This window comes from Octopus bimaculoides, chromosome 18 (genome assembly GCF_046866305.1).
Source record: "Octopus bimaculoides isolate indiv1 chromosome 18, ASM4686630v1, whole genome shotgun sequence".
NCBI classification, from domain to species: domain Eukaryota; kingdom Metazoa; phylum Mollusca; class Cephalopoda; order Octopoda; family Octopodidae; genus Octopus; species Octopus bimaculoides.
In genome coordinates, this window is record NC_142945.1 from 42,950,325 (window position 1) to 42,966,213 (window position 15,889).

At 38.5% G+C, this 15,889-nt stretch overlaps 1 protein-coding gene across 1 annotated transcript in view; it reads left to right on the plus strand.

The window, feature by feature from the left end:
- Positions 1–322: 322 nt before the first annotated feature.
- Positions 323–15,889, plus strand: part of LOC106873897 (drebrin-like protein A) — a 45,367-nt gene continuing 29,800 nt past the window's right edge. Inside the window, exon 1 of the mRNA XM_089366099.1 lies at positions 323–483. Coding sequence (XP_089222225.1) covers positions 338–483 — 146 coding nt within the window. The 5' untranslated portion in view covers positions 323–337. The remainder of the gene's footprint in view (positions 484–15,889) is intronic.

Genomic DNA, 15,889 nt, shown 5'->3' on the forward strand with positions numbered 1-15,889 from the left:
TAATTTATTTCACAGATGCAGGTACAAATTAATAAGCTTCTGAAGCAGGGTATGTTTAATACAAAACCATTTTTAACACATCGTGTGCAAATTAAGCAACTTCAAAAACTGGGTATGTTTCCTCAATGCAGGGTACGATATACTGCATGATATTACACAGTATTTCTGGAAATTCCAGATTTATGAAAGCCAGATGAAAAGACCGGTGTTGAATGTACGAATTCACATCCAAACAATGAAAGCCTATCCTCTCTAACGTTTATACTTACGCACACGTGACCTCATACTTCAGTGACGTTTCACACACCGAATACACTCCTATCATCTGCAATGTTTTATGTACACACATATCAATGACGTTGAACACACGCACACTCCTCATGCCTTTGTAGTAGTAAACATGGCGATAGATCTCTCTACCAACCGGGATTCATTACTAGAAGCCTACAAGGACGTCGCAAACGATAAAACCAACACCAACTGGTTAGTTCACATGGAAGAGAGAACATTTCTCTTTCCTTCCTTTAGTACTGTCTTTATTATTCATATATTTATAACATTTATATGCAATGCGTATGTGTGGGTGTGTGTGCGTGTATAAGATGTGCATTCGCTAAATAGTGCTGCTAGGATAATAACAGGGTAAACCTTAACTTTAGCTGTGGAAAACCAGAAATCGACCGACGGACTGATTCGGACTTTGATTTCAGTGTTGGTGAACAGCTAATAAAAATATTTGATATATAACATATATATATATATATGTATATATGGTTTATAAAAGTGGTGAGACGTAGAATTGGTGGAAATATATTATATTTGCTTCAGTTAACTTCATTCTTTTCTGTTTCTCAGTAAGTGCTGTTCTCTTTCAGAGTTCTTCCGGGTTCGAGAAAATAACAACAACCAGTCTTTGCATTGACAGTAGACGCTTTTGTCTTCTGCATTACACCCTTCACACATTGTCGCTTTTGAAACTCATTTGCGGGACGCGTATGAATTGAGAATGAAATTATATTAATTTCTTTTAGTAATTAATAATTCTCTTTCTCACACTATATATGTGTGTGTGTATAAATATGTGTATATATATATATGTGTGTGTGTCTGTGTATATGTATATATTTATATATACATATGTATATATATGTGTATGTACATGTATGGTATATATGTATATATACGTATATGTATCTATATGTGTATGTACATGTATGGTATATATATGTATATATACGTATATGTATGTATATGTATTTATATATTTGTGTGTGTATATGTATATGTATTTATATATATATTTGTGTGTGTGTATATATATATATATATATATGCACTCATTTTCTTTCTCTCTCTCTCTCTCTCTTCAGTAGAGAACATCTCTATTTCTACATTCACATTTCTACTCATTAGTAACCTCTCTCTCTCTCACAAACATACATACATGTGTGTGTGTGGGTAATTAATTATTTTCAATCGCTCGTGTGTGCCAAAACCATTTCCTCATACCGATTCCGGTTTATTTTTTATTATTAATCATTATTAACTATTAATCGTTATTACTGTTGCTCTCCACCACCCCCTTTTTTTCCCCACCCGTTATAACCCACACCTTAGTGTTTCTCGTTGCTTCCGTTATATTCCGTCTTTTCACTTGTCTGTCTACAATATCTTGGGGTAAGTCTTGTGATTTGGAAAAAAACGGACTCTTTGAATAGCAGCTGTCCCTTGAAATAGGTGGGGAAAAAAAAAACTGAATTTAGAAATTTTCTTATTTTCTTTCTCTCTTTCTCTCCATTTCTTTTTCTTCTTCCCTACTCTCTTCATTTCTCCTCCTTTCATTTTTCCTTCTTTTTTCTCTTCCTGCCTTCCCTTTCTGTCTTTCTTTCTCACCTTTCTCTCTCGCTCTCAATCGTAATTTCCGTTCTATTTAACACAGTAATACACTAGGGAGTAGATCGTTACCCCGTTACTTTTCCCATGAAACATTGGAGCATCAAGAAACAGCTATCCCATAATTAGAAAAAGACAACTCCCCCCCCCCCCAAAAAAAAAGGTGGTGCTCCAGCATGGCCGGAGTCAAACCATTGAAACAAGTAAACGAATACGTTCCTCAATTGGTGAAAGGCAAGAGAAACTGATTGACGGCAATTATAGCTGTGATACCCGTGAGTAATCAGGGTGCTATGTGGGTATGAGGGGTACCCCCGAAATATCTGAGTTATTGCCCCCTCACCCCTGATGCGTAGGCAAAGACTGTCTTTGTTGACATTGATTTCACTTTCTTTTTATGTGATGTGAAAAACATGCCTGTTTTTTTTTTTTTTCTTGTTTTGTCCTACTCATTTGCACTGCTCTTGTGGTACGCCGGACAAAAATGCTTAGCGACATTTCATCCGGCTGTCCAGTTCGACTTAGCCTTTTATCCTTTAGGGGTGGGGGTCAATAAAATAAGTACCAGACTAGCCGCTTCCCCCAAATTTCAGGTCATGTGTCTATAATAGAAAGGGTTTCCTGGCAGAAACGCTAGCACACCGGGCGAAATGCTTAGTGTTACTTCGTCTGCCATAACGTTCTGAATTCAAATTCCGTCGAGGTCGACTTTGCCTTTCATCCTTCCAGGGTCGCTAAATTAAGTACCAGTTGCGTACTGGAGTCGATCTAATCGACTGGCCCCACTCCCCAGAAATTTTGGGCCTTGTGCCTAGAGTAGCAAAGATTATTATTATTATTATTAAGGCGGTAAGCAGGCTGATTGATAAGCACGCCGGGCAAAATGGTGCTCTTAGATCAAATTCTGCTAAGGTCGATCTTGCTTTTCATCCTTTTGGAGTCAATAAATCAAATACCTGTGAAAACACTGGGGTCGAATCCCCCCGCCTCCATATTTCACGCCTAGTGCAATTAACAGAAAGGATTATTCTTTTCTACTTTAGGCACAAGGCCTGAAGTTTTTGGGGAGCGAGCCAGTCGATTAGATCGACCTCAGTACGCAACTGGCACTAAATTTATCGACCCCGAAAGGATGAAAGGTAAAGTCGACCTCAGCGGAATTTGAACTCAGAATGTAAAGACATTTGAAATACCGCTAAGCATTTCACCCAGAATGGATTATTATTTTAACTTTGGTTTTGTTGGGATTTATGGAATCTTGCATGCATAGCAGGATTGTTACCTGTAGCCTACGGTACCATGCTATCTGTTTTTTCTGATGATTCTGGCTGTGCCAAGAAAGCAAACCTTTTGCAAAATCTCTACTGGACACTCACTCTTTTCCCATTTCCTTTATATTCCTCATGATGCCTTCTTGTACTGTCCCCAAGGCGCCAACAATAGTTGGCACTATCTTCCGTCTTATTCATTTTTCACAGTTGAGACCCTTTGTGGTCAATAAAGAAATCATTATTATTATTACCTCTGTCTTTACGAAGGCGGAGGTATTGTTTTTAGTTGTGTTTGTATGTCCGTGGACAAAATATCTCAAGAACTGCTGGGTGGATTCAGATGAAACTTTCAGGGATGCTTGGCCTTGTGACTGGCATGAACTGATTAGATTTTGGCATTGATCTATTACTGGACAAGGATCCTGGATTATTTTTCCTGTTTTTTCACTTAATTTTTGAGAGCGGTCAGTTTCATTTTTAGTATTCTCGTTTATGAGAGCAGTCGAGTTTATTTCAGATATTCTCATTTTAAAAATCATCTCTGACTAATCATTGAGAGAACATTGATGTTGCCTTGGCAGGGGTTTGCGCTCTCTGAGTGCTCTTGTTATTATTATTATTAGTAGGTCAATGAGCTGACAGAATCTTTCACATGCCAGGCATAATGCTTAGTGGCATGTTGTCAGTCTTTACTGATTTCAAATTCAACCACAGTCAACTTTGCCTCTCCTTCTTTCAGTGTCAATAAAATTAATATCAGCTGAGCACTGGGGTCAATGTATTTGACTTAACCCCTACACCCAAAATAAATTGCTGGCCTTGTGCTAAAATTTAAAACCATTATCATCATCATTATTATTAAGGTGGCGAGCTGGCAGAATTGTTAGCCCACCGGACGAAATGCTTATCGGCATTCCGTCCATTTTCATGTTCTGACTTCAAATTCCGCCGAGGTCGACTTTGCCTTTCATCCTTTCGGGGTCGATGAAATGAGTACCAATTGTACACTGGGGTCGATGTAATGGACTACCCCACTTCGCCAAAATTTCAGGCCTTGTGCCTATTGTAGAACGGATTATTATTATGGCTACAAGCTGGTAGAATCGTTAGTTGTTGTTGTTGGCATTCTGTCGCTTACAATGTCGAGGGTTCCAGTTGATCCGATCAACGGAACAGCCTGCTCATGAAATTAATGTGCAAGTGGCTGAGCACACCACAGACACATGTACTCTTAACGTAGTTCTCGGAGATATTCAGCGTGACACAATGTGACAAGGCTCACCCTTTAAATTACAGGCACAACAAAAACAGGAAGAAAGAATGAGAGAAAGTTGTGGTGAAAGAGTACAGCAGGGTTTGCCACCATCCCCTGCCGGAGCTTTAGGTGTTTTCAGTCAATAAACACTTACAGCGGCCGGTTTGGGAATCGAAACCGTGATCCCATGACCGCGAGTCCACTGCCCTAACCACTGGGCCATTGCACCTCCACAGAATCATTAGTATACTAGACAAAATGCTTTGTTGGCATTTCTTCTGACTCTTTACATTCTGAGTTCAAATTGTGCCAATGTCATCGGCTTTACCTATCACCCTTTCGCGGTCAATAAAAATAAGTACCAGTTGAGCACTTGGGTGGTTGTAATCAATTATCCCCTTCCCCTAAATTCCCCAAATTCCACACCTTGTATACCTATAGGCCTAAAATTTCAGGCTTGTAACAGAAACCATTATTATTAGTTGGGGAGCTGGCAGAATCGTTAGCACACTGGATGAAATGCTCAGTAGTATTTCATCTATCTTCATGTTCTGAGTTCAAATGCCACCGGGGTTGACTTTGCCTTTCATTCTTTTGGGGTCAGTAGAAAGGATTATTATTTGTTGGAAATTCATGGGACAGAGTTCCTTTTGGTATTCAGTTGCATTTTGTATTTAAACTCCCAGGTGGATTTTGAACACAGACTGTAACTGTTACCATTTCAGGAAGATGAATCTCAATAAAATACTGTAGCAGTCAATTACTGGAGTCATTTTAATTAACTGTGCCTCATCCCTTCCCACCTAAAATAAATAAGGCTTTGTGCCTAGTCTTGAAAGCATTAATCCTTATGAGGTTGCTCAGCATTTGCTAATTAAGACCATATTTCTTTATCATTTCCAGGAGTATTTTTGTACAGTGATTATATTTTATGATTTTGTATGCAAAACTTAAGATATATATCAAACGTTTTTTGTTATACATATTGCACAGCACACTTTATGCATGTGTGTGTATATTATGCGTATATGTTTATATATATATATATATATATATATACATATATATATATATATATATATATATATATATATATATATATCATTCTTTTACTAGTTTCAGTAATTTGACTGCAGCCATGCTAGAGCACCACCTTGAAGGGTTTTAGTCGAACAAGTTGACCCCAGGGCTTATTTCTTAAGCTTAGTACTTATTCTATCGGTCTGTTTTGCCAAACACACCAACATCGGTTCTCAAGCAATGGTTGGGGGACAAACACATACAAAGACACTCACACACACACATATATATACACACAAACACACAGGCTTCTTTCAGTTTCTGTCTACTAAATCCACTCACAAGGCTCTGGTTGGCCTGTGACTATAGCAGAAGGCACTTGTACTTGGTGTCATACAGTGGAACTGAAACCAGAACCATGTGGTTGGGAAGCAAGCTTCTTACCACACAATCACTATATATATATATATATATATAAATGTACACACACACACACACACATATATACATATGCATATTTATATATATAGATATATAGATATATATATAATAATAATATAGATTTAATCGAAAGATTAAATGTGGTACTTAAAATATATATATATATATATATATATATATATATATATATATATAGGTTTAGATTTAGATATATGTAGAGCAATCTTCAGCTGTACGAAAATGTAGAAAATTACAGTAGAATAGACATATTATAATTGTGGCAACATTTCAAATCCAATGCAGCTGAAGATTGCTCTGCATATTGCATTTAATGTAATGCTCGCATTACTTAAATAAATGGAGTAGCATGAAACGTGCGTACTGCAATCATCTTTAAAATCCGTGTTGCTTATTTTGATATATATATATATATATATATATATATATATACAGTACATATGTACATTCACTCACATATACCTACAGTTTGTTGCTCCACCTCTTATGCACTTTTAAGAAAATTTCCAAATTTCCTTGTAACTGTCTTGAAAATTCATATGTTTTTAAAGTAATATTTTGCAAAGGTACATTTTACAGGCTGAAAGATTACGATTATGCTATTAAAGATTATAAATAGATGTTTCTGTACAGTTTTGCGTCAGTCACCCCGCCCTATCCTGAGGGAGGTGGTCCGAAACGCCACCAAAATTTACATATATATGTATATTCATATTTATCATTTTTTTTTTTTTTTTGTTTTCTAAGTAATTTTTATTGACCTAATTGTAAACTACATCCTCTGAAAAAATATGTCTGCAAAATTTTCATTGGAAAAGTATAGTTTTTATAAACTTGTGGGGCTGCAGTGTTGGTGGGGATGATAAGCATCAAACTAGTTATGTCACATATAAATATATATATGTGTGTGTGTGTGTGTGTTCTATTTTTGCCCTGAATCCTATACTTTGTTCTCACCCACGCTTCTCTGCGCTGCCATCAGAAGATAAAATTCTTACTCCCCGGTCTTCTTGTTAATCTTTGCATTTTTAAGTCGTCTTCATTATTTTCTTAAGAATTTTTTTTTTTTTTGTGCTATCTGTGATTTCTTTATTCTCTATATCTACTAAGGTTTATTTCTTGGGCTTGTTTCTTTCGGTGGAAAGAAACAACACCAGGCCATCGATAGACGCCCCTCCCCCGCCACTCATTTCATCTCTTGCTGAGGTCAACTTCTGGATCATCGGGACCTCTCTCTAACACCACCACCACATGAAAACATCTAATCTCACTCTACTCCCACCACCACCACCACATGTCAACATGTCTGGCTTATGTTCTAAGTTCAAATCCCACTGCTGCATCTCTTATGCTTTACTTTTTTCAGTCATTAGACTGTGGCCATGCTGGGGCACCATTTTGAAGAATTTTAGTTGAATGAATCAATCCCAGTTCTTAGTATTTTTTTTTAAGCCTGGCACTTCTCCACTAAGCTATGAAGATGTAAACACACCAACACCAGTTGTCAGTCAGTATTAGGGGATGAACACTTACATGAGGGGACACACACACACACACACACACACACACACACACACAATGAACGCCTTTCAGTATCTGTCTCCCAAATCCACTCACAAGGCTATAGTAGAAGACACTTGCCCAAGTTGCCATGTGGTTGGGAAGCAAACTTCTTACCTCACAGCCATGCCTGTGCCTAGAACCACACCTGATACATGTGTGTGTGTATGCACTTGTTTTTGTCCCCCAGCACAGCTGGGCAACAGGTGCTGGTTTGTTTACATCCTCTTCATTGTTTGCTAAATGAGACTGATAGATTAAGTTAGTTCTCTCCAAACCATGAGGCACATAAGGCTGCAACATGATCTCTCCAACCAGCTCTGTTTTCTGCCACTGTTCTGATCTCATTCCACCCTTCCCATCTCCTTTCCTTTATTAATGGTCTTTCAAGTGAGTTCTCCCCATGCCATTGAGGCTCATGTGGCTACAACACGATATCTCCAACCACCTCTGTTTTCTGCCATTGTTCTCATCTCATTCCAGCTTCTCTATCCTTCTAATTTCATTTCCTCGTCAATGGTTCTTCACCATGTGCTTTTAGGATGTCCTGTTGCTCTTTTCCCATCAGGCTTCCACTTAAGTGCTGCCATACAATTGCTTTCCTAATCTTATCTGAGAACATGTCCAATCCAGATCCAGATGGTAGTGTTAAACTAACAATGGGTTAAGTCTACAAGCTAAGTAGGCCACAGCAGCATTTTAACTCAGAACCCAAAGAATTGGGATAAGTACCACAAGGAATCTAATCCAATATTCTTACAAGTCTGCCACTTCGCACCCTGGAATGGTACTTATTCATTTATTTATCAACTCTTAAAAGAAGAAAGGCAAAGTTGACCTTGGCAGGATTTGAACTCAGGTTGCAGTGGGGTGAAACAAATACAGTGATGTATTTTGTCTGATACTCTAATGACTGTGCCAGTTCATTGCTAATTGCTAGCAGTAGCAGCCAGAATCCCTTCAATTTGTACTGTATTCTCTTACAAAATGGAGGGACACATAGAGTAATGAGGCCCAGATGCATGTTGCATTATAGCTGACATATGACAACATAGCCACCTAGGTGCTCCAGCATGGCTGTAGTTAAATGACTGAAACAAGTAAAAAAATAGAACGCACGCACACACACACACACACACACACACACACACACAAGTGGTGGGTGTTAGGAAGAGCTTCCTGTCATAAAACCCATGCCAAAGACCTTGCCAGTGCTGGTGCCTCATGAAGAGCATCCAGTCCACTCTGTAAAGTGGTTAGTGTTAGGAAGGGCACCCAGCCATAAAAACTATGTCAAAGCATTCCTCACCATTCCAGCTTTTCCACCCTTCTCATCTCCTTTCCTTTGTTAATGATCTTTCAAGTTAGTTGCCACATGAAGAGCATTCAGTCCATCTGTATATCATCATCATCATCTAACGTCCATTTTCCATGCTAGCATGGGTTGAACGATTTGACTAGGGACTGGCGAACCAGATGGCTACACCAGACTGCAATCTGATCTGGCAGAGTTTCTACAGCTGGATGCCCTTCCTAACTCCAACCACTCCGAGAGTGTAGTGGGTGCTTTTTACGTGCCACCGGCATGAGGGCCAGTCCGACGGTACTGGCAACGGCCATGCTGAAATGATGTTTTTTTACGTGCCACCTGCACAGGAGTCAGTCCAATGTTTTGTTCACATGCCACCAGCACGAGTGCCAGTAAGGCGAAGCTGGAAACAATCGCACTCAAATGGTGCTTTTTACGTGCCACCGGCACGGAAGCGAGACTGCTGCTCTGGCAGTGATCCTGCTCGGATGGTGCTGTCAGCACTCCACTGGCACGGGTGCCAGTCATCGAATTTGGTTCAGTTTCGATCTCACTTGCCCCAACAGGTCTTCGCATAGTCATCGGTATTAGGAAGGGCATCCATCCTTAAGAACCATGCCAAAGTAGACAGTGGCGCTTGGTACTATATTTTGGCTCAACCAGTTCCTGTCAAACAGTCCACTCCTCACCAGCATGGAGAATAAGTGTTAAATGATGATGATGTTGGTGTGTGTTAAAATCTCTTTGTCTTGACATTGTATGATAGCTGATAAGAGGAGAGGATGGTGGACATACTAGGAAGTGATGCTGGCTGTTCTCTCTGTTCTCAAGAGGTTGAATACCAGGAAGAGGATGACAAAAGGCCACATTTTGGTGATATACTGTTTCAGTGAAATATTCTGCCCAACCCATAGGAGCATGAAAACAAAAACAAAAAGAAAAAAAACTCAGGATGTAAAAGTAATGGTGGTGGTGGTGTTTGTGGTTTTGGCGACCATGTTAGTGTGATGGTGGCTGTGATTATGATATCTTTTACTTCCAATATGATTCATACCCAATCCTGTGTCTTGTCTTAGTTGTCATGTTAGTAGTAGTAGTAGTAGTAGTAGTAGTAGTTATAGTAGTAGTATTGACTATCCTTTATTTGCTTCCTGTCTCTCTTGCTTGGAACTCACAGACATATCTACAGTTTATATCACACACACACACACACTCACACTCACACACACTCACACTCACACACACTCACACTCACACACACACTATATGAAGTAGATGGTCAGTTTTGGATAATGGATGTTTGTCTGATCAAGCTGAGCTGTTACTAATTATGTTTAGACTTATTCATTTTCCAATCTACCTATTTCTAGCAAATCCAGCAGCCACACCGAAGCTATTTTTGTTGGTTCAAGCACTTTCCTGTTTGGTCTCCAACCTGTCCCAAGCACCATCATCATCATCATCATCGTCTTCATCGATACCAACATCATCATCATCATTGATGTCAGCATCATTATCAACACCATTATCATCATCATCATCATCATCATGAATGAAATCTATTTTAATAATTTCCTTCTCCATTAATATCTGTGCTTTTAGGTTGAGTCCATGTGGGACCTGCCATGACCTTGACTGTAAACAATAATGGGGTAAGTGGGTGGTTGTGCCCCGCCCCCCGCTTCCCCCAGCATTTTCTTATCTATCTCCCCCACTTCCATGCCATCACCACCACATCTTCCACCATGCCCTCCATGAGCACCACCACTGTTTCAGTGGTAAACTATTAAGATCTACCAGTTTAATAGCTGCTTGTTAGACTTTTCTAAAAATACTATACTAAGTTACTTAGCTTCTGTTAGTTAAACTAAATATATCGACACATGGCACAGCACACCGTATAGGTATGCAGTACCGTGCAGTAACTGTATGTACTGCTGTATGTATGGAGATAAACTGTATATATATGTGTGTGTTTTGTTGATGTATATCTTTATGTATTTCTATATATGTCTGTGGGTGTGCATTTATAGTCCATAACGCTGGTGTTGCCATCCGGTTTCACCAGTCCTCAGTCAAATCGTCCAACCCATGCTAGCATGGAAAGCGGATGTTAAACGATGATGATGATGAACGCCAGCTTAATTTAATTCGTCCTTAGTCGGAAGACATCTGTTGTGATGTCCTGTTTTATTATTTCTATTGTATTTGTGTAACAGTGTTCATTTTTTTCCGTCCTTGATTTTTGTATACATTCGCTGCTTTCTTCCAAGGAATCTAATGCTCTTAGCTTAGTTTTTCCTTGGGGCTGGCCAGATTGGAGCAATATCAAGAATAACCAGCCGAAATTGCAAGGATACTCTGGATCTCCACTGAAGAGAGAAAACTCCGAATGACCTGTCCGTGTTTTCTTTGTATCGTCTATCTGGATGTTTTGTCCCTTTCTTGTATCACCTAACTGTCTGGATGTTTTGCGTCCTTGTCCCATTCTGTATTATTTATACATATAGAAATAAATGCAGACATGAAAGATTGAACTCAAAATATGTGTATATGTTTAGTTTTATTAATATTTAGTAGAAGTTACTGAATGACTCAAGGTCCATGAGTTTTGTGTGGTGGCACTTAGTGTAGTGCCAGTGCATGAAACTCTTGGACTTTGAGTCACTCTGTTACTTCTGCTAAATATTAGCAAAAAAAAAAAATGTGTATATCATAGGCGCTCGAGTGGCTGCGTGGTAAGTAGCTTGCATATGAACCACATGGTTGCGGGTTCAGTTCCACTGCATGGCACCTTGGGCAAGTGTCTTTTACTATAGTGTCGGGCCGACCAAAGCCTTGTGAGTGGATTTGGTAGACGGAAACTGAAAGAAGCCCGTCGTATATATGTATGTGTGTGAGTGTGCTTCTGTGTCTGTGTTTGTCCCCCCAACATCGCTTGACAACCGACGGTGGTGTGTTTACATCCCCGTAAGTTAGCGGTTCGGCAAAAGAGACCAATAGAATAAGTACTAGGCTTACAAAGAATAAGTCCTGGGGTCAATTTACTCGACTAAAGACCGTGCTCCAGCATGACCACAGTCAAATGACTGAAACAAGTAAAAGACTATATGTCTCTCTTTCTCTCTCTCTCTCTCTCTCTCTCTCTCTCTATATATATATATATATATATATATATATATATATATATATATATATTTATTTATATGTATATTTAGATCTGTTTATATATATATATATATATATATATATATATTTATTTATATGTATATTTAGATCTGTTTATATATATATATATATATATATATATATATATATATTTCTGTGTGTATGTAGGTGTCTATTTGTATATATCTACATATTTGTAAATGTGTGTATGCAGGTCTGTATATACATGTGTGTGTGTAGATTTGTATATAAGTGGCTGTATGTGAATATATGTGTATGTGTGTAATGACATAATATATAATTATGTATTACACATAATATGGAATGTCATACGACCTTAATTAACGAGACAATTCTGTGAAAACCTAATTAATGTTTATAACATGTTTAAATGCTTTAAAAGGTATTTAGTGGTGCAGTTAAGTAATATTGGGGGTTTAACCCCAAATTACAGATTAGTCTAATCTACAACACCATAGAAATGGGGGTTAAAGAGATTATCATGCCATGCATGTGTGTATGTGTATATATATGTGTATGTTGACACACAAATGCATAAATACAGTAATTCTTCTCGTACTGTTTTTTTTTTTTATTAATGCTATTGCAGATCTTATATACATGCTAGCGTCGAACATGGATTTTAAATGATAATGATAATATATATATATATATATATATGTTTGTGTGTGTGTATACACACAATTTTTTGACACCGGTTTTTATTTGTTGTTGCAGAATTTATGTGAATGTGTGTGTATGTGTGTGTGTGTGTATGTATATATATATATATATATAGGCGCAGAAGTGGCTGTTTGGTAAGTAGCTTGGTTACCAACCACATGGTTCTGGGTTCATTCCCACTGCGTGACACCTTGGGCAAGTGTCATGTACAGTAGCCTCGGGCCGACCAAAGCCTTGTGAGTGGATTTGGTAGATGGAAACTGAAAGAAGCCCATCGTATATATGTATATATACATGTGTGTGTATGTGTTTGTGTGTCTGTGTTTGCCCCCCCCCCCCCCAACATCGCTTGACAACCGATGCTGGTGTGTTTACGTCCCCATAACTTAGCTGTTGGGCAAAAGAGACTGATAGAATAAGTACTAGGCTTACAAAGAATAAGTCCTGAGATCGATTTGCTCGACTAAAGGCGGTGCTCCAGCATGGCCTCAGTCAAATGACTGAAACAAGTAAAAGAGTGAAAGAGAGAGAGTATGATGTTTCTGTTATACCTTGAATTGCATTAGATTACTCCTAATCCAGAAGTCTTCTATAAAACTAAGCCATCTTCTAATCCATAAGTCTTCTATACAGGGTGTCCACAAAGTCTGTGTACACGAGGATTAACACGTACTTTAAGAAATTAATATTTCTTATATTTAATTGTTTATGTTATGATTTTATTTACTCCAAGTACCCAGACCTTGTGGACACCCTGTACAATGCAGTTATCTCGTAATCAGCAAGTTTTCTATAGGACAAGGTCTTCTCCTAACCACAAGTCATCTATAGAATGAAGTTGTGCCCTAGTTATACCTATTGTCCCAGCTACCTGATGCATAACAAATAACATTTCTGTTCCTGAATTATTTCAACTACTATCATGAGTCATCACTTTATGTATGTCTATCAGAATATTGGAAGCATTTAAATTCGAGTATAATGAAGGTGTTTATGGTTTGTATTATGTCTTTCATATCCTTCTGTACCAGTTAGCTTTTTACAGGTGCAGTCTGCAGTGGGATCAGCTATTGCAGTTGCCCTCTATCCAGCAAACATTACTATTGCTTTTGTTAAGACAGGCGTGAAGATCATGTTAGATGTGGCCATACTGAAGTACCAACCCGGAGAATTTTTTTTAGTTGGATGAATTGATCTCAGTACTTATTTATTGGTCTCTTTTTGCTAACTGCTAAGGTACGGGGATGTAAACACACCAACACCGGTTGAGTGTATATAATACCTGAATATTTACAAAGAAATTTAAGTGTGAAACAACGCAACTAAACAATAAGCTGTTCCACCTTCCATGGTATGTGAGACCACATAACTTTATGGTGTAAGGATTTTTAACTGTGAAAATTTTAATTAATATTCAGCATTCCAATACGTATGTGTGTATATATGTCAACATTTTAAGAAATATATCTTTGCAGGATGTAAAAATAGGCCAGCAGACACATGATAAACCATTAATATCTTGTTTACGTCTGTTTGACATTAGGTCAATGTAACATTGGTTATCTCCATTGTGTGTTTCTTTTTGTCTTCCTTATCAGCGTTCCTTGTTCAAACGTCATCTGCTTTAAAAAGCCAACTGACAAACGGTCTTGTTCTCATTTTGAGAAATGATGATAAATTACTGTTTTGGCCACAAAAGCCTGGATAGCTATATTTAACAAGATTTGTGATTTTTTTTTTTTTTTTTTTTTGTCATAACATCTTTACTCTCTTAGCTGACTGAGTGCTATTCTACATGCTGAAGCCTTATCACACAATATGTAGTATGTGTGTGGGTGTATGAAGTGGTATCAAAAAGTTCTTGATCTAGTTTTTTAGCTTGCCAACAAATGGCAGCACACAGTTGCATGTGCAGTGAGAGCTAGCAGTGACTTTCATGGGGTAGTATGTCGCAAATTGTGAAATTTGTGCTTTTGTGATGTGTATGCTGTAGTCTGTGATTTTGTCATAGACAGGAACAGAGAGTCAATGTGAAATTTTGTGTTGAACTTGGGAAGTCTGCTACAGAGACATTGAGCATGCTTCGGCAAGCTTACGACGATGAGGCAATGGGTCATATACAACGTTTTGAGTGGCACAAGTGCTTGAAAAGCCTAAGGACATCCCTGGGAGATCTGCCATAAGTGTCACCCTCAGAAATGTGGTATTAAGCATTCAGAATTTGTCCCCCAGGATCAGTCCATCAATCGAAGGTTCTACTGTGATGTGTTGAAGCATTTGAGGGAGGTTGTTCAGTGAAAGCGACTGGATCTGGGGAGCACGTAAAATTAAATTCATCATGATGACAATGCACCCTGTCAACAAACTCTCCCCACTTGTGAGTTTCTCACCAAAAACGTGTAGGAGTGGCTGTGTGGTAAGTAGCTTGCTTACCAACTACATGGTTCCAGGTTGAGTCCCACTGTGTGGCATCTTGGGCAAGTGTCTTCTACTATAGCCTCGGGCCAACCAAAGCCTTGTGAGTGGATTTGGTAGACAGAAACTGAAAGAAGCCCGTCGTGTGTATATATATATATATATATATATATATATATATACATATATGTATGTGTGTGTATGTGTATGTTGTGTATCTGTGTTTGTCCCCCCCCCCCCAACATCCCTTGACAACTGATGCTGGTGTGTTTAAGTCCCTGTAACTTAGCGGTTCGGCAAAATAGACCGAAAGAATAAGTACTTGGCTTACAAAGAATAAGCCTTGGGGTCGATTTGCTCGACTAAAGGCGGTGCTCCAGCATGGCCACAGTCAAATGACTGAAACAAGTAAGTAAAAGAGTAAAGAGTAAAGCTTCCGCACCCACCCTTTCCACCAGATTTAGTGCCTGTGGACTTTCATCTCTTCCCCAAGACGAAAATGCGGCTCAAAGGTTGCCATTTTAGCATCGTTGTTAAGATCCAGAGTGAATCACTGAAGTTCCTTGACTTGCATAGGGAAAATGACTTCCAGGCCAGATTCCAGAAGTGGAAAGAACACTGGGACTGGTGTATTGCTTTGCAAGGTGACTATTTCGAAGGAGATGATGTTAAAACTTAGGTAAATAAGTTCTTTTTTTTTTTTATCAAACATAACTAGTCCGAGAACCTTTCGATACTATCTTGTATGCATGTATGTATATGCATTAAATATGAAACTAAAACCCTGCAAAACACTGTCCCAGCATGGCCACGGTTGAATGGCTGAATAAAGTAAAAGATAAAGATAGGCTGTGC